The following is a 26,844-nucleotide window of genomic DNA, read 5'->3' as shown; positions in this document are numbered from 1 at the left end:
GTATTAAATAGGACATTTAATCTGAGATGGTTCTTTGTATTTTTGGAACCTGTTAACCAGATTCTTTTTGGAGATACTAATGTAGACAACAAAGAAACAAAGATAGTTATCTACAGCAATACTTTTAACTAGACTTTCATTCTCAGGTGACTTTTTTTAGTTTAAACCATCCAAAGAAAAAATATTTTTTCTGTTGGTATTAAGTTTGGACTGTGAAATTGTATGCCTCTGTTATTTATGTGCTTAAGACATAGAACAGAAGGATATACTGTTAGAGTAATGTAGATACATGAATAAAGTACCTATGTTGATGCTTAATTTTTCTCTGAGAAAACAACTTTATAAGGTGGAGCAAGGACCTTCTTGCTAGGGTCTACTTTTGCAGAACGGAGAGCAGGAGAATTGCTGATGGGCTGAGGGAAGCAGCATTGTTCTGAACTGTGACTTAAGTGCTTCGAAAGTGTAGTGGGTCTTACTTTTCATCTGTTGTATTTCTTCAGTTGCAACTTACTAAAAAGAAATACATTTTAAGGATAGTGCCTTTATCACATGGATTTGTGCCCACGTTGCCTTTTCAGTGGTACCAAAGTGTTCAATATTTTCAGTAGGACTTCATTGGATTTGGCTATTTGTCTGCGAAAGGAAAGATCTTCACCATTTATTTTAATATCTTAAAAAAAAAAAAAGTAGCAAAAGAAACTCTTGACGGTTCTTGCCTTAAATGATAGGTCTTTCACTGCTCAACCCTTTTTTAAAAGAAAAATGTACCTGTTTCAGGACCATGACATTACTGAAAAGATGGTATTTCTTCACGAATATCAGCAACTTTTCACAAACCGTGGGAAGCCAACGCTGGCAGCAGCAGCAGCAGGAGCTGCTGCGCGCCGAGAGGAGTGCGAGGCTTGTGAGGAAGCTCCTGAGCCGCCGCTCGTGGCCGTGCGCGGAGCGGGCCCAGGCGGCGGCTGTCACCCCCGGAGAGCGGGCGGAGCAGGGCGGTGCCGCCTGGCCCCGCTCACAGCGCGGGAAGCGGCGGCCGCCAGGCGCGCGGCAGGCGGGGCGTGCCGGCGGGGCGCGCGCTGAGGGGAGCGGCGCGGGCAGCGCGCAGGGGGGGCGGGGCCAGCGGCTGGCGCGGGAAGCGCGGTGTGCTCTGCCGCTGCTTGCTTTGCGTAGCCGGGCTTAGCACGCTGCCCCGACAGTCACCCCAGCTAGCTGGTGGCTGTGCTGCTCTACCCAGCACCTTGATGTCTCCAGTGACTGAGAAGGGCTGGTAGGCAGTGCTTTGAGGTTGTCAAACGCTTGGTGGTAGAGAGCAGGCAAGGGCTGCGCTCTGCGGCAGACGGTTTGCCAGGCAAGCCGGGGTTGAGTGGAGGGCAGCCACCCAGCCAGAGCAGCTGTTGGACAGGTGGGGGGCTGCACCCCTGCCTCCTGTGTGGAAGTGCCAGCTGTGCTCAGGTGGGATCACTCAGGCAGTGGGTGGAGGAGCTGGAGGAGGAAGTTAGCAGGTTATGCTGTATTAGGGAGGGTGAACAAGAAATAGTGTTATTTGAGACTTCGCATGAAGTACTAGGGCCCTGTAGCACTGACCTCCAGACACTACTGGGCAAGGAGCTTCAATAGCCAGCTGACAGCACCTTGGAGCAGGAGGTACCATGGTCTCTTATGACCAATAGGAACAGGCTATCGCTTCAGTCCCCTGCCTGTTATGTACCAACCAGCAACAGACACGAAGCCTTGGCAGTGGACAAAACTCATAAGCAAAATTCACAGGGAGAAGCCCCACCAGCAGCACACAGGAAAAGCTGCAAAGGACACAGCAAGTGCTAGTAATGTGTGACTGTTGAGAGGTACTGAGGCACCTATCTGCCAGCCTGGTATACCGTCAAGGGAGGTTTGCTGCTTGCCAGCAGCCAAGATCTGGGATGTCACAAAGAGATGACTGCTACAGTTGGTTAAAATCGCCAACTGCTGTGCCCTACTACTTTTCCCTTTGGGCACCAATGACAAAGCAAAACCTGGGCAAGATCAAGCAGGACTGCAGAGCCCTGGGAGCACAAGTGAAAAGGATAGGTGTACAAGTGATTTTGTTCTCTGTCTTGCCAGTCAGAGCTAGGGCTGTAGGCAGAAGTCAATGCATCATGCAGCTCAATACCTGCTTTGTGACTGATGTTGTCACCAGGGTTTTGGTTTCAATGATCACAGATAGATTTTTGATGAATACAGCCTTTTGGGGAGAGAGAGGATTTACCTGTACCTACAAGAGGCAGAGGAATGTCTGCTAGCAGATTGGCTGACTTCATGAATCGTGCTTTAAACTAACTTGTGGTGGTAGTGTTCAAAACTGTGACACCTGCATATTCAGGTGCAACAGAACAGATGAGTGCACTGTGAGAGTGGTTAGGAATGCTCCCCAGCTCTCTCCAAAGGCAGGAATCCTAAGTTTAGCCACCTTGAGTGCATGTCTACCAATGCAGGTAGTCTGGGCAACAAAAAGGAGGAACTGGAGCTTTATGCCCAGTTTGAGAGTTATGATGTTATAGGAACCACAGAAATGTGGCAGAAATACTGACATGACTGGAAGACCACAGTGGATGGCTACGAGCACTTTCAGAAATATGGAAGGGGAAGAAGAGGGGATAGAGTTGTACTTCATGTGAAAGAGAAATTTGAATGTGTGGAGTTGAGCTATGGAGACAATGAAAGTTCTGTCAAAAGTCTTTGGATCAAGACTAGAGGGATCATCACCAGGGGACATCTTACGTCAGGTATCTGTTACCAAGCTCCCAGTCAGGATGGCAAGGGTGATAAAATTTACTTTGGCTGCTTAAGGAAGCCTCAGGCCAACAGAACCCGCTCCTTATGCGTGACTTCAGTCACTTGGACATTTGTTGGGATAGCAGCACAGTGGTATGCAAGTTGTCCATCAGTTTCCTGGAATGCATTGAGGACTGCTTCCTGCTATAGATGCTGGAGCTGCTGACTAGGAACAGAGCAGTGCTAGATTTACTGCTCACCAAGAAGACTTTTCTTGACAGCATAACTGCTGATGGTAGCCTTGAATACAGTGACAACATTGTGGAGTTTGAGATGCTGCTGAGCACACTGAAGACCAGTAGCAGGACAAAGACCCTGCATTTTAGAAGAGCTAAGTTCTATAGGCTCAGAGCCCTGATGCGAGGGATTCCATAGAAAATATCCATGGAGGGCAGAGGAGCTTGTGAGTGCTGGGAGTTATTCAAGAACAGTCTCCTGGAAGCACAAGAACAGTCCATTCCCGGCTGAGGGAAAGGAAGAAGGCAGAACAAGAGACTACCGTGGGCTAACAATGAGCTTTGGTTGTACTTGTACCTAAAAGCAAAAAAGCAGCATGTCAGCTGTGGAAAGGCAGCCACATACCCATTGAGGACTAGAAGAACCTTGCTTTGGAGGTTTTCAAGATGTGACAGGACAAAGTGCTAGATAATCTCATCTAGGCTGCCTTTCCCATGAAAACTTGGACCAGATGATCTTTTGAGGTCCCTTCCAACCTGAGCAATTCTACAACTCTGTTGTATTTAATTTGTGGCAAGGCTATTAAAGTGCTCTGAGGTGCAGTCTTTCAACTTTGTCACTTTATCTGAATAAATGCTATGTAGCCAAAACAAATGACACATTGCTTTTTTTCAATATATCCTCAAATTGTTGGTTCTTTTACTTTTGCATATTATGCTGCTTACAATTCATACTAGATGTTGCTCAAGAAAAAAGAAAGTAAATGTTGATCTATTAAGGAGGAAAGAAAATTCACTTTAGGTGTTTATTACCTCAAATAAAGAGTTTCCTGTAAATAACTGTAAATTGTACCTTTTATTTTACAGGCACTATAAGAAGCGTTGTCAAGGCCGGATGCGGAAACATGTTGGTGACCTGTGTTTACAAGCTGGAATGTTACAAGATTCCTTGGTGCATTATCATATGGCGGTGGAACTTCTGCGGTCTGTGAATGACTTTCTGTGGCTTGGAGGTAGGAATAAGTGGTGACAGTGAATCAAATAATTAGTTACTAAAGCCAAGTAAATCAAACTATCTTCTGTAACTCTCCTGTATTGTGAAAAGTAGGAATGATTTCGGTGACCAAAATATGAGTATCAGGTGTGCCTAAAAATGAAGTTGAAATAAAAATTTGTTAATAAACATGATAAAGAAATGTGTTTAAGAAAACCTGCAGCATGAAATATGCTTACTGTAGTAAAACATGTAAGTCTGTATCTGACTTATTAATGATTCTTTGGAAAATATTTGTTTTGTTTTTTGGTGGATTATGCAGATGCTTAAAAAAAATCTTTCCTGAGAATATCTACCATGGACTGTTAGGGAAAGATTTTTCTCTTTACTTCTACCAAAGCCACAAGTGTTTAACTTAAGCTGGCTTAACTTCCTTTCACATTAGGTCCTAAGCTTCACTTTTCACCCCTGCCTTTTCCTTCATCCTTTTCTTTTTTCATTCCTGCTTTTTTCTATTTACTGGATATACAGGTGATCTTTGAGCACAATTTCTGCTTGTCAATTTCAGGCACTTTCAGGGCAATTGCTGTCTCTAGGTCTGCTTTTAGCTTTCTCATTCTGCATGAAAATCCATTTAGCTTCCTAATGGCTCTGTGGGTTACATATTATGAAAGCCTTAACACCTTCTGACCTTCTTTCCTTCTGCTCTTACAAAAGGTTAAATGGCTCAAGATTCTTCAAGCAGGAAAGGAGAACTTCTCTCGATGTGCAGAGCATGAAAATATTTTAAAGCCCATCTGTTGGACTACCAAATTATACTTACAGACTCATAGCATAATTTGGATTGGAAGTGACCTCTGGAGGTCCCAAAGCCTGATCTGCTCATATCACATCCAGTTAAATCAGGTTGCTCAGGGACCTGTTCAGCTGAGTTTTAGGTGCATTTAAGGATGGAAGTTCTACAATCTTTGAGCAAACTGTTGTAACATTTTGCTGCTTGTAGTATGAAAACACCCAACAACAAAGCGTATATTATTCCTACATTAAAACAGAGGTTGTGTTGACCCTCATCCAATCACTGCACCTCTGAGAAGTATCTGACTCCATCTCTTCTGTACCTTCCCACTGGGTGTTTAAAGACAGCAGTAAGATCTCCTCTTAGCCTTTTCATTAAGGCTGAATAAACCCAGTTCGCTCTGCTTCTGATGTCGTGGGCTCCAGCCCCCTGACAATTTTGATGGCCTTCCACTGGACTTGCTTCAGTATGTTAATGTCTTTCTAGTACTAGGGAGGGTAAAAGTAGATGCTGATTCCAAAACAGCACAGAGTAACTGCTCAGAGACGAATTTTGTCTTTAAGCAGCAAAGGTATTTATTTAGTGCAACCTTGGGGAGCTAGCTGGTTCGCACTGGACAAACTAGCTCCAAAGTTTTCAGTGAAAAGTCAGGTAATTTATACAGTTTTTGTGAGAGGTTACATAATCTTTACATACATACTCATGTAATTTCAACATCTAATTATCATATTCATAATAGGCGGGGTTTAGGTGGAGCTTGAGGCGGAGTCTTCTAGAATCATCTTTCAGGGAGACTTTTGGGTGGTCGTTCACTCTTCTTCCTCACTTGAACTTGTTTCTGGAGCTTGTAAAACCTCCTGACTCATGGCATTCTCATCTTCAAATGCCCACCTTATCTTTATTTATGACTACTAGATTGCTCAGAGTACATTCCTGCTATCTCTTACTTTAGTACCGTCAGCGGAACATAACAGGCCGTGCCATCTCTGTTATATCTCAGCATACCCGGAGCATTGCCCAGAGCATGGTACCAAACTCATCCTGATTAATCCTTTAAGACCTTGCTCCGATTCAATGCGTTGCTCCAAATGTGGTCTCTCAGGTGTAGAATTGAGGGGAATAATCACTTCACTTGCTGGCTACACTGTGGCTGTTACAGCCCAGTATGCAGTTGGCCACTTTTGTTGCAACGGCCCACTACTAACTGCTGTGAACTTGTTCGTCCAGGACTCCCAGGTCCTTTTCTGCAAAGCTGCTTTCCAGCCAGTCAGCTCCCAGGCTGCATAGGCATATCCCATATGAGATGCATGAGCCTTGCTTGAAATGCGTGTGAGGCTCCTGTTGATCTGTATCTCCAAGCCTGTCAAGATGTCTCTGCATTGAAGGCCTGCCCTACTGTTCCCCCCAATTTGGTATCATTCAGGATTTTTCTGGGAGTGCTTTATGTAATCATCTAGGCTATTAATGAAGACACTAGGGTATTGTGCCCAGTATTCATCCCCAATGGATACCACCAGTTAACGGGCAACCATTTGGACTTTGTACTGCTGATCACAATCCTTTGAGCCTGGCTGTCTAGCCTATTTTCCACCTACTTTATAGGCCAGCTATCCAAATTTTCTCAAATTGGCTATAAGCATGCCAAGGGAGACCATGTCCAAAGGTCTCGTGACAGTCAAAATAAACAACATCTACTGCTGTTTCTTTGTCCACTGAGCTAATGATCTCTTCGTAGGAGGCAGTGAGGTTGCCAAGGACTGATTTATTCTTGGTAAATCATTTTGTGCTGTTCCCAGTCACCTTGTCCTTCATGTGCTTGGAAATGGCTTCTAGAAGTTCTTCATAGCCTTTCCAGGGAGCTGATGTTGATCTGCCTTGTAGACTCCTGGTGCTTGATGTTTCCCTTTGTCTGGTCATTAGAAACCTCCTCCAGTTGGCATGACCTGTTGGAGGTGATAAGTGGCCTCACGTTGGCCAGCTCTCCTGGCATCCATGGATTCATCTTACCTGGTTTTGGGGGTTTTCATCCAATTGAATTAATAGTTTCATATATCTGTCTTCCTCTACTGTGGCTATTGCGTACTCCTACAGATCTTAGTAGTATCTTGGGGACCTGGGAGGTTTGAGGGTAAACCTTACCAGTGAAAACAGAGATAAAAAGGATGTTGAGTATCTCTGGCTCTTCCGTGACCACTATCACTAGGTCTCCAATTCGAGGCATATTTTATGTTTGTATAAATAGATTTTACTATGTGATACTTGTTGCAAGTATCTCTACTAATGCATTGGCTTTTTTCTCTACTCTATAGCTGCTCTTGAGGGTTTATGCTCAGCATCAGTCATCTATCATTATCCAGGTGGTACTGGAGGTAAAGTTGGATCTCGCAGGGCACAAGGAGGTTCTCTTTCTGCTGAGGCAGGCAACAGGCACAGACCAGGTAAGGACAGGATTTAATGTGAATTCTGTTTGCCACCACTGAACATCTGGAAATGTCCTCCCTGCTTCCTAACTGTAAAATTGTACTGATGACAGGATAAACTGGAGGAGGGGGGTGGGCGGGGAGAACTGTATTTATTTTTAAGATTTTTACATTAATGACTCTCCTATTGTTTTGGTGTTAATGTTGACGTGTGCTTTGCAGAGAGTTGCAAAGCTTTGGATTTCTTCATCTGATTGTTAATAGTGTCTGCATTAGTTTGAATTTTGCTGGAGGAGATGCAGACAGTATTCATAAGCTAGATCTGATGTGGCAGAGCTGTGCATATTAAGAGTAAGTTAAATATATTTATTCAGAGGGGATCTGCTATTCTAACGTGAACACTCAATAAATAGATTTGGTTAACTAAATATCAATGAACCAACATAATTTTTAAGGTTTAGTATACTTTTTCTAAACTCTCAGATTGCATAACTAATATGAAGATTGTATTAACATTGATATGATAGACATTCTTTGAGACACGGTCTGCCAGTACTTTAGAAATTATTAGGGGGAGTAATAGAGAGAAAAAATAGAAAATATCATTAATTATGTGGTTCACCTGCATCTGGAATATTGTATGCAGTTTCAGTTTTCCATCTCAAAAGGGTGCTCATATTCCCTATCTCACATTTTTCTACTGGAAGGAGGTTGCAGATTGTCGACAAAGATGATCTTGGTATGGTCTCTGTACAAAGTATAACTGAATAGCATAGGACTCGTCAGTTTTGCAAAGGAGATGATTGAGGAGAAATAAAGGAAAGCTCTGTAATATGGTGAACTTTGTGGAAGAGGATAGATAGGGATCAGAGGTTCAGCGTTTCTTCCGGTGGAAGAATTGGAGGACATCAAATAGAACTAGTAGGTGGAAAAGCAAATTAAAAGAATTGTTCTTTATCCAATATATAGGTATGACGTGGAACTCCTTGGCATTAGGAGTTATCAGATCTGGTAGTGTGGTAGGAGTCAAGGCTGCTGCAACTCCATGTCCCCAGGTCCAGCCAGTCGTGAGACTGAGCATGCGTTCCTAACAGGTGTACAGGCGCACACACACAGTGTATATACAGACAGAAAACACAGCGCTCGTATGAACACAGACAGCGGTAACAGCCTGGTCCTGCTCCCCTCTCTGGCTGATCAGGATGAAAGCCTGTTAGCGTGAATCCATCCAGTAGCTGGTTTTAATCAGTCTATCCAGTAGCTGGCTGCTGGATTGCACCAGTTACTGGCACCGGGACCTACAAGCCTCTAAGACCCAGAGCCCTATTCCAGCTGTTGGAGTGCGTGTAGGTCTAAGTACCCCTTATCCGTCTATTTTTCCATGCTTGTTCCCTAAACTGCCTTGATCCCTCCTTTTCCTTGTCTTTAGTTTGTCCCCTATACATCTCATAAGAAATCTTGTGCAGTCCTGAGATGTTCTTTCACTACAATGAGCCCCACATCCCTGTAGACAGTACACCCCACCCCCCCCTCCCCCCAGTCTGTCTGTAAGGTGATCCAGAGAGCTGCTCATGTTAAATGATCTGGATGGATTTCACTCCAGGACAGCTCTGTTGGCCCTGATTAGGTTATTGGGGTTCAGCTGATTGTTACTGTTCCTCTGTGCACCCTTGTGTTTGTGGACATGAGCCTTTAATCAAATAACTTAACAGTTGACATACAGTCTTAAGGCTCCTGAAAGTCTCTCTGGCTTCCAGGAGAGGCTGGCTAGGGTAGTGAATGAAAAAGGTATTGATTATTATAAGCTAGACAGGCCTGTGGTCTAACCAAGTGCAGCGTTTCTGTTTATATACTCAGGTTCTTAAAAAGTGCTGAAACAAACAGAACCTGGGTTTAAGCGCTGGTGTTAAGTACTCCTGTGAGAAATGTGATCAAAATGAATTCCTTCATCTAAAAACACCAACCACCCATCCTTTATTCGTCTATAAGTCACAATCTAGTAAATAGGTGCTTTGTATTATCTTCATTACAAACTGTATGTCAACACCAGGTAATTGTAATAGTAAAATTACCTTATTTCAGGAGACAATACTAATTTTTTGTGTAATATCTAGTCATTAAAATCTGTGCAATGGGTGCCACGACCTAAGAGTGCATTTTATGTTGGCTGTTAATAGTATAATTTCACATATTTACTCACTTTTAAATGAATATTTAATAGTAGATGTTGCGATCTGTTTGTTTGTAATGGGTACTTTTGTTACTGAAGAAGGTGATAAGTAAGTAACAGCTATTGGAATACTTGAATAAAATGTATTTTGGGTAAATTATTGCTGCTTCTCTATATAAGTTGTCTTGTAATTCAAAGTCCTGTTAGCAAACTTGTTAGTGTGGTTGTATTTTAAAAATGTTTTAGTTCATATGACAAAATTTTCCAAAGGACTTCTGTCTGAAGAAAATGCATTTACAGGCTTTTTTGTCAGTCCTTATAGATGAAAATGTTACTTCATGGTCCATTAGATGCTGTTCCCTAACTCTAGTTATGATCTCTTAATGTTTCGAGTTCTGAACAGCTGAACTCTGTCTAGCCTAACAGCTATTGTTGTGATGTCTTTTTCCTACAAGATTTTCTGAAAGTTCCTTTTCGATACCTTTTTTTAACTTTGCAGTGCCTTTCATTTAAAATCTTTTCAAACTGCACCTTTGTTTATAATCTGCTTTGTTCTGATTAATTTTGTGAGGACAGTATGTAATCTGGGGAACAAACGCTAGTGTATCTTTCTGTAGGATAAGGCCAGAAACAAGAGGTTTCCAAATTTTCTGCAAGTCAAGAAATGCCATACTTGGATCTGACATTCAATTCGTGCCTGCTTTTGAGGCATATAGGTGTGAGAGCTACTTTTATTGCTTCCTGATGTGCCTGGTATTGCTCCTCTTCTTGTGCCTGTATGTCAGCCTTGACAGGATGGGGTTTCTTGGTGCTGCCTGTATACCTGGACCCAGTCAAGAGAAACATCTTTCTCTTGGATCTCCTGATTTTTCACCGTTTGGCATTTTAGGCTATAGCACAGGGCCTGGCTACTCAAAAAAATGTGGCGTCTGCTTTCTTCTCACGTTCCTAAAACCTTCTATTTGTAGGGGAAGAGCTTTAGGCTGTGTCCCCTTAAATGGCTGGATTAATCTCTGCAGCCTTCAGTGTAAAAGATTCTGAGTTGCTTAATTCCTGTTGGCCAGGAACCTGGCCGTGTTGGATAAGCTGAGTGTAGCTTACCTTATGTTTAGTTTAATAGCTGTTTTGGGTTCTTTTATTGTGTGTTACGTGTTTAAAGTGCTGAGTTGGTAATACTGTCACTTGACCTTCCTCTTTCCCCAAGCAGAATTAGGACACCTGAGTGAAGTGTTGGAGTATCTGTTTGATCTTCTACTTCACCAGTCAGCAGTCTGAGCAAATGAACTGCAGGGGGGGTCCTGTCTTGCTCATAAAGCAATTGTTCTTGAGTCCTAAAGCCTTGATCTTGACTATTTTATTGCCTTGGTGTTATATATCTGACAATTCAACTTCGCAATACTCTTGGCAACTATTTTGAGAGTCTGGCTTGTTGGGTTGGCATGACTCAATTATTCAGAAAATTTGATGGAGTGAAACTAAGGACAATGGAAGGGGATAAAAATACTTGAAAATGTTGTTTTGGAGTATTGTGTAGATTAAATGAGCTCCCACAAGAAGATCTAAGTACTGTAGGATTTGATACTGAAATATAGTAACTAGATGGTGATGGAAACTTGGTAACTAAAACAAGAATAAAGAAAAAGAGAGAAAAAGGATATGGCTTTAAATTATACACTGAAAATTCTTCAATTCTTGATGTGTCTCAGAATTCATTGCAAGTTTATGTGAATTTTTTTTTTTACATTTTTTTTAACAAACTGAGATTAACGTATGGTGACTACTTGAATTATAATTGGTAGTCCTTCAAAATAGCAATGATTCTAATAAAACATAATTTTGTTCAAGCCTGATGTTAGTTATAAAATATATTTTGTTGGCTATATTTAAGGCTGAAAAAAAATCATTTTTGTTCCTCCTTTTAGGGGCACAAGAAGTTCTCATTGATCCAGGTACATTATTTTCATGCATGTTTCCAAAGTATTTTCTTTCATTACTTGCATACATTTTGCATTTGTATAGTTAGTTACTGCCACTTGCCAAAACTAGTACTGATTCCTGATGCTTTAGTTGTTGGCTATAAATCTTGAGGAAGCAAAGAGATTGAAGGGTAACTGGCACAAAATAAATTATGTAGATCCATTATTGTGGCCCTGTAAATTCTAGTCAAGACTGTGTCTTCTCATAACTAGTGAGGGTTTAAAAATATTTTTTAACTGACAAACCTGAATAGTCACATGTAGTCTTGTAGTGTCATGGTACACTTTCAATCATCACTAACAAAGATTTTGCACTTAATAAAACCCTAAAGTGTTAATCTACAGAGGTGCTTGATATGATTCTTTAAGGTTGATTAACATATTAAAAAATTTGCTTTAGCACTTCAGCATGTAAAATAACGTGTTTTAAAATATATAAAGGGAGTAGAAAGTATCTTTCACAGTAGTCTTTAAATGTCTTTTTAAGAGTTAGGTCCAGCTCTGAAACACAAAGAATTTCTTAGTAGAGAAACCTCTTGGAGAAGTAAATTACTTTATAATCCTACAGATTAAGTAAAAAAGTATAGAGCCTTGTCAAACCTTTCATGTATGTTTGCAATGTTTTGTTAATTCTGCAGTAAAATTAAATTCAAGAAATAAAATTTTCATGTTCTTTGCAGTATCCAAGATTTCCTTGTCTTTTATTTCAGATTCTTATCCCTTTTTGTATCTAAAGACTCTTTCTGTCTCTAATCTTCCTTCTTATATAAGAAAAGCAACTTCTTACTGTTTTGTCTGAGCCTCAGGTAACTATTTTTTTTACGTGGAAGGCTCAGATTTGATGGCCTTTGGTTTTCTGTGATCAGACATAGGGAAGAGAAGTGTTTGTTTCAAATGGAGAAAGTCACTGTTCTAATACTGAGTTTATAAAAAAATTGCACATTTTTTTCATAGGTGTGCTTTAGAAATAAAATTTTTAAATAGAACAAGGAATAATACAAAGGTTAAACCTACATATTCAGATGTGGCCATAATCTAATTTTAGCAATCTAATATTTTATACATAGTCTAAATATTCAGAAAAGTGTGAAGGACTATGCATATATTTTTTTTTTACTAAGTGAGACATTATTTCCTGTTTGTTCGTTCATGATTGAATCCATTTTTAATTTGTACTGTTTAAAATAGTATAGTAAAACAGAACTAGTGTTTTCTTGGTAGGACATGATTTCTTTCTAGGCAGGGCAAGTGTTCTTTGTATATGCTTTAGTCAAACCTACAGCGTATCCTATTTTTTGTCTTAGATATTTAGTATTTGCTAGATTTCCTTCTGCTTATTTCTTACCCTGTTCTGTTCTAGGTGCACTGACTTCAAATGGTATAAATGCAGACACCAGCGCTGAGATAGGACGTGCCAAGAATTGCCTTAGCCCTGAAGACATCATAGATAAATATAAAGAAGCCATTTCTTACTATGGCAAGGTAATCCTACTTATTTTTAAGAAACTTCAGTGGAATTCTTGTGAATAATGAACTGCTGTGGTTTTGATTTCAGAAGATCTTCTAAAGCATGTGCAGTAAAGTTTGTAAAACATATTATAATGGAAGAAATGGGAATAATTTATACTGTTGAACTAAGTGCTTTGTTTAGAGTCTGGGAATCTCAGAACTTTGGTCAAATACAACACCTAAACCAGCAATGTGCTGAGTAAAGTGTTTACTGTGCCTGCTATACCTGGAGGTTTTGGATTAATTGTCTTATATTTTTAAAGCATTCTAAACAGAAGTGTTAGATATTTGCAGATGGTTAACTATTATGTATGTTTATGGTCCTTTAATAGGTACATTATAAGCTCCAGAGATGAGTTGTATAAGCTGAATGGTTGTTTATTGTGCCTGCTGGAATGATCTCTGGGGGAATTCAGGAGTTTATGAAGAGGTTGCTGATGATGGATATAATTTTACAGGACTGTTCAGGGAGGCTAATATTTAGAAAATGCAGAGAGCTGGGGAGTCATGGAGGAAATATGAAGGACAAAAATTCTTAAAAAAGGATTTTAAAAAATAAAACAGTTTTCAGCTCAATGGTGGCATTTTTTTAGTTTTTTTTGTGTAAAAGCTCAGACCGTAAGATAGTAAGGTAGCTTAATGTTTGCATTTGTAATAGGAAGAGGAAAAAAAATATATTTCATACTGTCACAAGTGGCTCGGTATCCACATCAGCATTAAAGATAAGTATAATTGTGTTGCAGAGTAGTTATTATGCTTTATCCACTTCTTAATTTCAAGTTATCTCTCTTGTTTGATATTGAAAGTATTTTTAGACTAAGCTATGTCAGTATCATGTGGCATTCCGTGTCTGCATTGAAAGGAGACTCTCCAAATGACACGAGATAAACTGTGCACAAGTTAATTTATGATCAGGAGCAATGAAAGGTGATAGTTTTGGGGATAGTTTTGGATAAATTTGGAACCATCAGTATAATAATTATTCTGAAGTACGCATTCAACCTTTTTGTTACCTTAAGAGTAAGTTACTCATCTAGAAAGAGTATGATTTCTTTTAGAAGCATAAAATTATTGGACTTTGTTGGACTTAGGGCAGAATATTTATGTTTTGATTATAATAACAGACATCATGCACTTAGCAAATAGCAGCTATGCTTCACTGCAGCTTCACCTGCAAATGACGAAGAGCTAAGTCTTGGGACTGGTCTATAACTGTTCAAGACAAGCATAATTAGCTTTTGTGTGTTTAAGACCTACAGACAGAGTAACTCCTAGCTCTAGTGCTGAGGAATCGGCACTTTCTGTGTATTTTTTGTGTTACCACTGAGCTTAAGAAACTTTTGTAATGTCTTCTAAAATGGATTCCATCTCCAGTGGCTTGTTTTTACTCATATAAATGCGCAGGAGAGGAATATGTAACTGCTTTGGTGGAGTAACTCTTGCATTTTTTTCTGAGCTTTATTTCCATCATTGGATTTCAAACATGATAAATACCTGAACAAAGCTTAACTTTAGCAGGAGACAGGCAAACTCAAAGAGCCAATAACGATATTGTTTCAGGGAATAACTTGATCAGATTGTGTGTCTAGAAAATTGCCTGTTTGCTGTCTGAGCTCAAACAAATCAATACACATCTACATTGTCTCTGCTTTTCTTAAGCTAAATAACTGGAAGTCATTTACAGAAAATGTTTTGTAAATAGATACTAGAAAACTCAGAATGGTTTGTAATTCTCTTGTCAGTGATACTGTTTTAACTAAAGAGAAAATTGATGCAGTCTAACTAAAGCTGTGTTGCTACAGCTTCCTGTGCTATATAGTGTATTTTGTACTAAGTAGAAAAGGCAAAATCAATTCTTTTATCATGATAGAACAGATTTAGGTGGTGGTGAATTACTGTAGAAGTGACCTTTTTTGCTTACATACCCATTACACTGCGAAAGTAGAATTTATTTCTTTGTTGCAGACACACCACCCACACCTACCATATATATGAAGTTATCCAAAATGGTACTAACTTCCAACTTTTCTCCTTGTCTGAACTCTCAGATGAAGCTGTGCTGTGTCTCAAAATAAGAAGAGTGAGTGAAGAGGCTGAAAAATGTTGTTTTGCATGATGACGTTTTACATGATGCCTTAATTTTCAGTCGGGCATGTGTTTATAATTTAGCAGTATAGTCACCAGCGTTAAGGGATTGCTGGGTTTGGAAGATGTGACAGTTGATCTATGTGTTGAGTAGAAATAGTTATCAAATCTAACAGGTGCAATAGTTCAATATTATTTTAATTTTCTCCCTCTTCAAGTACAAGAATGCTGGTGTGATTGAACTGGAAGCCTGTGTGAAGGCAGTGAGAGTCCTTGCAATACAGAAAAGGAGCATGGAAGCCTCTGAGTTTCTTCAGAACGCAGTTTATATCAACCTTCGTCAGGTCAGTGCAGAAAGTCCAGTTATTTTTTATTTCTCGTTTGAGAGATTATACTGAAGTGTGAAAGTTACTTAGATTCAGGGGACTCCAGCATTATCTTCTGTATCACTGCCTTCCTTTTCACTAGGACTTGACTTCTGAGGATTTTCACATCTATGAATCTGGTTTAACAGGTATTCAGAGTTCATCTGAAAATAGGAGGACTTAGTCTGAGATGAATTCTATTGGTTATTCTCCCATGTGAAAGAAAAAAATCCCATTCTTGTTGTGTTGTGATGTTGTACCAGGGAAGAATTGTTGCTTGGGATAGATCTGGCAATGATTGTTTTTGTTTTTTTTTTTTAACCTTAATTGTATCTTGTTCAATGAAACAGTGAGCGAATCGGGAATGGCCTGTTGCAAAGTGACCTTAAGAGTCTAACTAGTGTTGTTAATTGAATTTTTGTTGTGTAGTGTGAATTTTGTTAGGCCAAATCAGAAAGGAATTCGGAGAGTAAAATCAGTATTTGGAACTAAGAAAAATGCTCAGTACCACCACAGAACAAGACTTAATACTTTTTGAGTGTCTCAAGCTTAGTGTCAGTGGTTACAGAGAGACTACTGTGGTTGAAAGAATCAATAAATGCTCTCATATTTCTTACCTTTTTTTCCTTTTTTGCTCCTTACATCTTGGTAAGACTAGCGGTTTAAGTCCACACCATTGAGCTTATTCAGCGCAGATGTGGACAGCAGATTTATGAGGGAGGTTGAATACTTTAATTTGCAGAGAATCATTTTGGTCAATTTTCTAACCGAACATAAATGAGAAATTAATTAATTGATAAGCTATCATAAAAATCAATTTTGTTGCAGACTACCTTAACTGCTGTAATCCTTGTAGTACTAAGGGCCTTTTCTTTAATTCTAGTCTGTCTTTTGCTGGCAGCTCTGTAGCCTTTCACATAAGCTGCTGTGCCAGTATTTTTCCCTTGTTCTTGTGCGGTTACTCTTGTGGCCTGCAAACTCTGATATTGCTGTCATATTGTTTTTCTTATGGAAGCAATTACTGTCATTGTGAGAATCCCCTGTTCTCCTCCCTGACGCCATTGGGGTTGCAAATTTCACTTTATATTAAAGGAAGAAAAAAAAGACTTAGTGAATGAGGAAGTCTATAAGTAATTTAAATAGCTGATAAGTATTACCTAATAAAACACAAGCACAAAGCTTGGCAGCTTAGTCAGTGTGCAAGGTGTGCTTTGATCAAAGCTTGCCCCAGCCAGCTCTAATAGTGTCCCAAATGGAAGCATGTAAGAGTGGGTCCTGATGAAATGCATCTAGTGAAAAAGCATGGTGAGAAAGCATCATTATTTTTGTCACCTGCTGTGTTAGAGAACCAGAGAAGGGTGTTCTGGAGACCCCACAACTTTTCTTCCTGGCTGGTCACTTTGTCTGCTTTGTTTTTCCCTTTGAACTTGATGTATGCCCAGCACATAAATCTTTGTGCATGTAAAGCATGCCTCAGTATGCATTGTCATGCTATATAAGATGTAATCGATAAATGCCTGATCTCCCACTGTCTGGAAAACCTTGAACATTTGACATCTTCCAAAATGATCCAGATGATGGAATTGATGATAACACCAAACTGAGTGGTGAGGTGGACACATCAGAGAGACTTGGACAGACTGGAAGAATGGGCTAGCAAGAGCTGTTTGAGCTTTAACAAAGACAAATGCAGAGGCCTGCAGCTGGGATGATATAACCAAAGAGCCCTGTACAGGCTGGGGTATCAGTATGACTGGGGAGCAACCTTGCTGAAAGGGACATGGGGGTCCTGGTGGACAACCGGCTGAACAGGAGTCAGCAGCGAGCTGCTGCAGCAATGAAGGCAAATTGGATCCTGGGCTGTATCCTCAGGGGCATTGTTATCAGAGACAGGGATGTGATCATCCCACTCTACTCAGCCCTTGTCAGGCTGCACTTGGAGTCCTGTGTGTAGTTCTGATTGCCACGGTTCAAGACAGACATGGACAGACTAGAGAAGATCCAAAGGAGGGCCATGAAGATGACCAAAGGGGTGGATAAACTGCCCTATGAGGAAAAAGACTAAAGGAGTTAGGTCTTTTTCTCTCTGGAGAAGAGAAGCCTTGAGATCTCATCACAGTATTCCAATATTTAAACAGTGGCTATAAAGAGGACAGAGGCTCTCTTTTCACCAGAAGCCACATTGAGAAAGCATGGGGCAATGGGTACAAGTTGCACTGGGGGAGATCGCATTGCAATTTAAGAAAGAAAATTGTTCACTGGAACAACCTCTACAGGAACATGAGTGTGTCCAGAGAAGGGCAGTGAAGCTGGTGAAGAGTCTAGAGCAAAAGCCTTGGGAGAAGTGGCTGAATGGGGTTCAGGGGGACCTTCTCGCGCTCTACAACTACCTGAAGGAAGGTTGTAGCGAGGTGGGTGTCAGCCTCTTCTCCCAAGTAGTAAGCAAAAAGACGAGAGGAAACAGCCTCAAGTTGTGCCACAGGAGACTTAGATTGGAATACTAGGAAAAAATTCTTCACCAAAAGGGTTGTCAAGCTCTGGAACAGGCTGCCCAGGGAAGTGATTGAGTCACTGTCCCTGGAGGTATTAAAAGACGTGTGGGTGTGGTGCTTCGAGGCATGGTGTAGTGGTGGACTTGGCAGTGCTGGGTGAACAGTTGGACTTGATGATCTTAAAGGTCTTTTCCAACCTAAATGATTCTATGGTGGAGTCTGCATTGCTGGAGGTTTTCAAGACACTACTGGACAGGGTGCTAGACTATCTCATCCAGTCTCCTTTTTCCACAAAATATTGCACCAGAGGATCAAGGTTCTTTCCAGCCTTGGCTTTTCTGTGATGATTCTGTATCACTGAATGCCACTCTCATTTGCACAATGTGTGAGATCAAGCTAGATGATGGTACTCAGTAGATGTGTTCTAGAAAAAAAGATATATTAAACTGGATACTAAGGAGCGTGATATTTTTTTTCCTGAAGTGATATTGGTATGCACTGATTTTTATTTTTTTTTTATTAATAGTTTCAGTTGGGTCTCTTCCGCTGAATCTTTTGCTGTACCTTGTATACCTCATGATCACTTGTTCATTTCCTGATGTCAGTTGTATCTGCTATTGTCATTATGCCGCTGTAGAAGTTTAGTATATGGCTGCTTAAAAAACCCGCAAGCAAACGGACACCTTAACAATGTTGAGTATTTGGGCATTGAGACCCACTTCTGAGATGCTCACCATTCTTCACCTTTATCAGTTTCAACCAAGGATGACATTCATCATTCATCTAGTTTGTAACTACTATTTTGAAAGCTTTTTGAGTGGAAGTGCTTCTAGAAAGCGTTATTATGAGAAATAAGAGTAAGGTAATTTTTCCAGTATTGGGAAATGTATTTTCCCCAAAGAGGGGTCTGGCTGGGAATTACATTTACAGCTCCTCAAGATTAACTGTATATAACATGGAAGCAGATAATAGTTATATTTATAATTTGGACTAACTCAGATGAAGAGTCATCCTCTGATGGGTTGGTGAAACAAATTGTAGGACAGTGTTTTTCTCTTGCAGGTAGATAGAATGTGAGCACAACTAATTTTTGACAGCAGAAAAAAACCTTACAGGATAAGATGTATGCCTCTGATAAACAGGAAAACGAGTTTATTTCCATATATTCAACCTCCTACCCAGTCTAGTAACATAATGTTAATTGGTGTTGTCTGATTATAGGAGAGCTGCAGGGGTAATAAGACTTATTTTTGCATCCAGTTATGAGGAATAAATTATAACATCTAATTACAAAGAAAATGAGATTATCGAATTTTAATATAGTAAGGAATAACTAAAGAACAAATAAAAAGCTACTCTCCTGAAAGTCTGTCTTTAAACAAGCCTGTGAAAAAAGATTGCTCAGTTGCTTGGATAGTGAACTACAGCCTTTACAGATGCAATTGCAAACTTGGTTTGTTATAACAGTTAAATGAAAATTAACCAGAGGGAAAATATGCTGTGCTTCAGGTGTTGGCTGTTTTGCAGCCACTTGATAGGCCTTGTGCTTTTATAAATTTGTAAGGTCAGGAAAGATGTTGGTGAATGCTGCGCTAATGGCCTGCAGAATGCCTGCTGCAGTCTTCCCAAAATTAATTACTTGGAGTATATGTGTGTGTGTGTGTGTGTTGCGTGTTTTTGTTTTTTTTTTTTTTCCCTTCTCTTAGATTCCTGGGTGGTAACACATAACTATTTATGCTGAGGGAAAATGCAATTTTGCTATGTTTGTGGTGATGAAAAAAGTTTCCTGCAGCTGTAGCATGTATTTGAGTAACTTTGTGGACAGCCATTAAGCAACAAGTTAGGTAGCAGTGTTAAAAACTTACTCAGATATGATAAAAATAAAACTTTCTAAGAATGTGTTTCCTGTCTGACAGTTCTAAATATTAGTGAGTGCTCATGTCTGCCTAAGTATGATGAAACTATGAAAAGACAGGTATGAAAGGACCCTGTCTTTTCTCATCTTTAAATTTAGTTTTCATAGGTGTGTGAACATTGACAGTATTATTATGTATTTGAGGAATAGCTTTAGAATTTTTTTTAAGCTTTTCTAACTTTAGTACATGGTCATGGGGTCATGCCCTTTTCAACTCTGCTGCTATATTTTTTTATTGTGCTAACATTTTAAAATGACATAAACGGAAAAAAAAAAGGGGAAAAAGGTGGAGCAGCTTTTTTCTGCTAGAGTAGGTCACCTTAATCTGACATCTCATGCTCTTTCTGAATGATAGCTTTTGGGTATTCTGATAAACTGGCTTAAAAATGTTCTGTATTTTCTTTTTGGGCCTCCTGTTCTTTCCAGCTACATTGATTCATGAAAGTTTTCAGCGTGGTGCAGTTGCCTTTTTGCAACTAAAGTTACAGGGATTGGTTTTTTTGTATGGATGGGTTGTGGTTTTGCATTGGGCGTTGTCTTGTGTTGTCAGTTCTGAGGGAAGTAGCAACTTCAGCTTCAAAAATCGTCTGAAACTTTCTAAAATTATTTGCTAATCTATCTGTCTCTTCATATCCTGAAGTACTAATATCTGAACTGTCAGATAAGGTCATGGTGCCTTCTGAAAATCTACGCTTCTTTGAATTCTCTTCATATCCTTACGTCCAAAATTAGAAGTGACTTTTGAAAACAGACTGTTTTTTTAATTAGGTTGGGATTTAAGTCATTAAAAGATGTTTTGAGGCTTCATTTATTACAATCTCATTATTTCTGTAAAAGTTAACCAGCGTGGTTAGCATCTCCTTTTTGACTTTTCAAGATTTAAGATTTAGAATCCACAGATTGATACTTTCAGTTTTGAAGAATGAGTTGCAGAAACGCTGTTTTCTGTCCTCTAGTGCTATTTTTGTATGAAGTTTGTCATTTTAAACGCCTTTGCAAAACATGTTAGCAGCTTTAGAGTAATTTAAAATGTCTATTGCTTTTGGTTGTGCATGCCAGATATTGTACACGAGGTGTCAGCACTGGTCCACCTTCAGAACTCTGGTGCTTGTTACTTGGGATGTAGGCTTGAAATAGTTGGTGGCTTCCAGAGTTTCTGCGGCAGTTTCTTCTTAGGTGGCTGATTTCAAAGCCAGATTGTCATTTGTATCAAAGGGGAAAAGAATGGTTATTGGGACTTGTGCCAATATATTGATAAGCTGAAGAAGCACGGGTTGGTACTTCCTTACCAAGTGTGTTTCTACTTTAAGCCTAATGGGGCTTTTACTAAATTCTTCCTCACTAATTGGCAGTCTGCATATGTATAGCATCATGCAATGAAAATTTTGTGGTTTACAAGATCAGAGACATAGAAAAATGGAGACAGTAGTTTCTTGGCTTTCATAGCTTGAGATTTCAAGATTAATAAATAGATTTAATTTGCAAGGGCTGAAAATGTTCAACTTGGTAAATCAATTGATTTTGGAAGTGGTATATGTTTGTTTGCATTCTTATTATGCCCATGAACATCATGTTAGATATCTTCTATAAAATGTGGAGCTGTTTAGCTGTTACTGACTGGTTTGGCTATTTACTTTTTAGTACTACTGACAAATAAAGTTGCTAAAGAACACTCTCTCTGCTGCTTTGTTAGCTGTTCAACTTGAAGCAAGCTTAAGTTTTCCTGGCAGTAGAAGCTGTCATGACTGGCTGTGTGCAAAATCACTGGCCTTCTGTAGTGCTGGAGATATGTCTACTACATTTTGTTTTCCTCCTGTTATTTATTTTTTTAAACTCAGATATATGCTGTAAAATTTTGATTACAATCAATCCTTTTCTCTTTTTCCCTTTAAATATCAGCTTTCAGAAGAAGAAAAAATCCAGCGTTACAGCATTCTTTCTGAGCTGTATGAACGTATTGGTTTTCACCGAAAGTCTGCTTTTTTCAAGCGTATAGCCGCCATGCAGTGCGCTGCACCTAGCATCCCAGAACCTGGGTGGAGGGCCTGCTACAAACTGCTTTTGGAAACTCTCCCTGGCTATAGCTTGTCATTGGATCCTAAAGATTTCAGCAAAGGTAAGTGTTTCTGGGGAAGTATGGATTAGCTTGGTAGGTCACTCAACTGGCTTTGTATAATTAATTAAAAGATTTCAAATTAAACTAAAATCATTTACCTATCTGAAACTAATTGCAGCAAATAGAGCAGTTCTTTAACACTGTACCATCACTTTTTCTTGGTGGTGCTTTAAATAATTTCACATTTTCTGCAAGCCACTGCTGAATGTTTTACTGTAGTCCTCTGTTTGCAGCAAATAATTAAGTTTCATTTCAGAGTTTCACTTCTGTTCTTTTTCAAAATTGTCTTTGATTTTGATTATACACTTACCAGTACAAACAAGGTGGTATTTTATTTTTGGGTATTTTTTCAATTAAAGTGCCTTCAGCTTCTGTGTTTCTTTTGGTATTTGTTGCTGTTTGATCTTATAGTGAAAGAATAAAAAAATTTTACATATTTTTGTATGTAGACACATACACAAACATAGAATTATATCTGTATCTGTAGGGTCAAATATGCCATATTTCCCCAAAAATTAGATCAGTGATGTTTTCTGTAAGACTAGCATTTGGTAAGACATTTCAACAGTTTTTAGATGCTATATATAATTTGAATTACTATTTTATTGCATCTGTTAAAAACTAAAGGAAAAATAGTCCATGAGAACACATGCCACTTCTTGTAGCTGTTAGCATGTTCACTTTCTGCAAGTTGTGTGCTGCTTGCTGCCCTTTTAGCTAAGCTGTGTTTCATAAATTTCATCAATGTTATCTAAAGCTGTATGTAAAGTAATAATTTTAAAAGCTGTCTTGGTTTTAATATACTGTGCTTCATTTTTCACCTAAAGGAAGAGACAGCTAATATGCTGCTTGGGAACTGCTTTTGAGTAAACCTTTCCATGTTGCCCAAAAACTTGCATTGTTTTGTATAGTAGCATTTTTGGGGACCATTCAATAAATGTTGTAGCTGCATGAGAGGAGCAGCAAGCAATGGGCTGAGCATGCACTGGTGGAAAGGAGGTGGCGTTCACCAGTATGAAAACTCTGAACTGGTTTAAATGTGAACGAACAGCAGCTGGAATATTCTTCTCTGTTTTGTGAGAGTACATTGACTATTGTTGGAATTCCAGTTTGATGTTGTCTTGTGAGTTCGGTTGTAAGTTTAATTGTTTCTGTATATGCTAGGTGACTTAGCCATTGAAATAATGGAGCTATCTAGTCAATTTAGTCAAGGGAGAATATGGAAAAACCCATCTGACTAGGCACTAGGTGATATTTTCCAAGCTCTTCTAGCTCTGTTGATGAAAACAGGCATGTAGACAACCCACTGTACATGTGGATAGTTAGTTTTAAAATAAAACTGCAGAGATTTAAGCAGTAGTGAAAGAAACGATATGTGAGAGAAGACAGAATATGCCAAGTGGACTAGATGGAAAGATACAAAGAGTCTAGGAAGAGGGAATCTGCTGAAAAAAATATGCTGTGGCCTGTGATAGAAAAGGGGAAAACTGGGATGGGACTGTGGTAGGAGAAGAGATTGTAGAAGCTCTGCAAAAAGTGACAATTGGGGGGGTGTGGTGTGGGGAAAATGACACGATTGGTGTTTTAACTTTCATTTTTACCTTACCTTACCTTACGTTGCGCTGAGGTGCTTTGTCAGATTTTACCCCTAAAATGGCTGTTTCAGAGACATGTGGAAAGATCACTGTAAACTTGATAAGAACCACTTGATAAGAATGACATTTCACATGTGAAAATTATGAGACTGTTGTGTAAAAAATATAAACTCTCTCAAGGTTTGGTTGCAGCAAATATTTCTAGGAAGATTTGCTAAATGCTGAAGGGTAATATTAGAAGAAGGGCTGTTTAGAAGTTTGTGAAGTATTGCACATCTTGGAATATCTGTTACTTAAAAATTACTATTCTTGCTAATACTAAAACCAGGTTAAGTTTCATGAAGAGTACTGGATACTGTGTTTTTGAAACAGAAGTTAGCGTTATGATGATCTATTTATTGTTACCATAGATACTTCACAAATATGAAATAATTTATAGTCTGAAACGTAGTTTTTAAAGACTGAAAAATAAAAAAATATCCTTCATGTCCTGTAATTTTATTGCTTTTTACTGACTTCTAATGACTGGGAAAGCATTTAGAGAAAATATCTTTTGCTTGATTTTTAAAGTGAGTTTAGTAGTACTTGATTTGGATAAAAATGAAATTCTGTATGAGATCTTGTGAATTTATTGTTCAGAGAACATACAAAACTTTAATGGTTTTGTGTATCATTTTGTTATTACTTCATGGGGATTGTCAACTGCATTTTCTGAATTCTAATGATAAATTTATTAGTTGATAGCGAAGCATGTAAAACAAAAATTGGTTTCATATTTAAATATTAAAAAACCTGAAAGATCCTAATTTTTCTTTGGAGTACAAGATTTGGATTTTGTAATTATTGGTTCCATCGGATGATTTTTATAAGTAATTAAATTGCTGCTTAGTCTATAAAGAAAAAAAGCCAGTTGGTTTGTGTTGACTTCTAGCTTTAAAAAGTATTAAATCAATGCTTACTTTATAGGAACTCACAGAGGATGGGCTGCAGTGCAGATGCGTTTGCTTCATGAACTAGTGTATGCTTCCAGAAGAATGGGTAATCCAGCTCTATGCGTCAGGCATTTGTCTTTCCTTCTCCAGACCATGCTGGATTTTCTTTCTGATCAAGGTATGACTTTTTAAAGGAAAGGGATATTTGCACTTTCTTCTGTCCTACAGTCAAATGATGTGACTTTGCGTTGAAATATACTTGATTTCAGGAGTAACAGAGAGCACAGAAGTTAGGGAAATCAGTGTACACATGAAGTAGCTTGTTGATGGGAATCAATTATGTATACAGTGTTATTAGTTTTAAATAGTATTGTTCTGACCTTGATATGTAGTATCTAAAATAGAACTTCCTTTAATGTTTTCCATCTGTAGATTGCCTCGAGCCTAATGCACTGTTTCCTCTGTAAGTATTAAGAATATGATCAAAGGGCTTAATTTATGTGCGAATTAAAAAAGAGAAGTATATAAAAATACTAGCAGCTTTCATAAGTGCTATTAATGAAGAGACTGAGAAGAGCTGAGGGTGAAAAGTAGATTCAGAAGAGTGTATGGTAGTTCAGACTGCATCTACTATGAGTTTTCTGATGAAACATTCATATAGTGGGTACAAAATACAAGTAGGCATCCTTGTTTCTGTACTTGAGACAATGAACTTGTAGCAGCTGAACACAATGGAATTAAACAGTTTAACTAGAACAGTAGGCTTAAGTTTCTGTAAGTTTCTGTGGCTTCTTTAAAACAAAATTTCTTTAATTCAGCAATAAATTTTAGTGGGATTTATTAAATTTGTCAGTGGATGAGGATGGAGTGAACGTGTCTATAGATGATTTTCAAGAATGGTAATGACGTATGTGAGGACCTTTTGCAAGGGAGGGCCATGAAGTATTTACAAAATCGCATGGAAAACCAAAAAGTGACACTGTTATGTTTGTCTTATGTTTTTTAGGAAAACTATTTCAAATATTTTTTTTTATCACCCAAGTTGAAACTGAGCTAGTAATGAAAGGTGTTAAATATTTTTTGATTCACAGTAAGCTAGGTTAAAAGTGCCTGTTTTTCAGTTATTGCCATCTTCACAATAGAGAGGATGGGTGTAAAATGGTATCGTTTTTTTCATTTTTCTCCTTTTGTTATGGCCAAAGATTTCTCCGTGGTGACTCCTACAGCAAAGAGCTTGGCTAGTGAGCTTTAGTTTTTTGCCTGCCAGTGAATTCCATCTGTTTAGTGGCTCAAATCAGTAGTGCAGGAAGGAGAGTAACTGAGAGAACTGATATATTGGAATAAATTACCTTTCTGTCTGTAGATCTTATTTGCTGTCAAAAGGTCCTTGGATTTCCCAGGACTTTTAGTGAAACGTCATTGATTTATGTATGGAAAATTTGGCTGAAAACAAGGTTTTAAGCTCTTCTGCTGTGCATGTGCACATATGATATTGCTATTCCCTAATCCTAAAAGGGTTTGAAATCTTAAGAGAAGCAACTTTTATATTTCTTGTCTGCAGACATTATATAAGTAAAGCTTCCCGTTTCGTTAGAACTATGGTAATTGTGATGTTTAGTGTCTTTGAAAAGTCAAACTGAATGTTCTCCAATGTGTTTTAAAAAGTAGCTGAATCTTTTTCTCCTCCTCTCCTGAAGACATCCAAAATAGAACTTGCTGTTGTGTTGGAAGTCTTTTATTGATAGCATGTTTCTCAGACACGGTTGGTTAGTGGTGTTCCAAACTAGCTAAAGTGTGGATGACAGTGCCAGAAATGTATTTCTGGCTTGTAATCTTTTTGTAATTCTTCTTAGATGGGTATTGTGTATATTGTGCAAGGGTCCGTTTAGCACAGAAAATTACTTTAAATTTATAGTTCTTTTTAAAATATCAGAACGTTAGGAAAAAATAAACAAAATCCCTTCAACGCTGGATTGTAGTAAATAAAGGACAAAAGCAAGAGTGCTGAGGAAGCTGGGGTTGTTTAGCCTAGAGAAAAGGAGGCTCAGGGGAGGCCTTACTGCTCTCTGCAACTACCTGGAAGGAGGTTGTAGCAAGGTGGGTGTTTGGTCTCTCCTCTCCAGTAAAAAGTGATAGGACAAGAGGAAATGGCCTCAAGTTGTGCTACGGGAGGTTTAGATTGGATATTTGAGAAAAAAATTTTCCCTGAAAAGGGTTGTCAAGCCTTAGAACAGGCTGCCCAGGGAAGTGATTGAGTCACCGTCCCTGGAGGTATTAAAAGACGTGTGGGTGTGGTGCTTCGAGGCATGGTGTAGTGGTGGACTTGGCAGTGCTGGGTGAACAGTTGGACTTGATGATCTTAAAGGTCTTTTCCAACTTAAACAATTCTATGATAAGATGATTTGAATGCATAGGATTATGCTACTTTAAGTTGGTGAACTGTTTCCCTTATATTATGAACTTCTGAAGTTGTGTAATTTGTATTCTTCTCT

The 26,844-nt window shown here is 38.9% G+C and overlaps 1 protein-coding gene across 7 annotated transcripts in view; it reads left to right on the top strand.

Moving 5' to 3' along the window:
• TRAPPC9 (trafficking protein particle complex subunit 9) overlaps positions 1-26,844 on the top strand; it is a 508,745-nt gene that overhangs the window by 10,012 nt on the left and 471,889 nt on the right. For 6 of the 7 annotated variants that reach the window (XM_055798407.1, XM_005239484.4, XM_055798408.1 and 3 more), the window contains exons 3-9: positions 3,855-4,000; positions 7,087-7,215; positions 11,290-11,316; positions 12,704-12,825; positions 15,156-15,281; positions 21,609-21,825; positions 24,387-24,530. In XM_055798407.1, coding sequence (XP_055654382.1) covers positions 3,855-4,000; positions 7,087-7,215; positions 11,290-11,316; positions 12,704-12,825; positions 15,156-15,281; positions 21,609-21,825; positions 24,387-24,530 — 911 coding nt within the window. The remainder of the gene's footprint in view (positions 1-3,854; positions 4,001-7,086; positions 7,216-11,289; positions 11,317-12,703; positions 12,826-15,155; positions 15,282-21,608; positions 21,826-24,386; positions 24,531-26,844) is intronic. The other variant, XM_027789609.2, reaches the window with a different exon arrangement.

Source organism: Falco peregrinus, chromosome 3 (assembly GCF_023634155.1).
Source record: "Falco peregrinus isolate bFalPer1 chromosome 3, bFalPer1.pri, whole genome shotgun sequence".
Lineage (NCBI taxonomy): Eukaryota > Metazoa > Chordata > Aves > Falconiformes > Falconidae > Falco > Falco peregrinus.
Note: the sequence above shows the minus strand (reverse complement) of the source record. Positions and strands in the feature narration are given on the sequence as shown.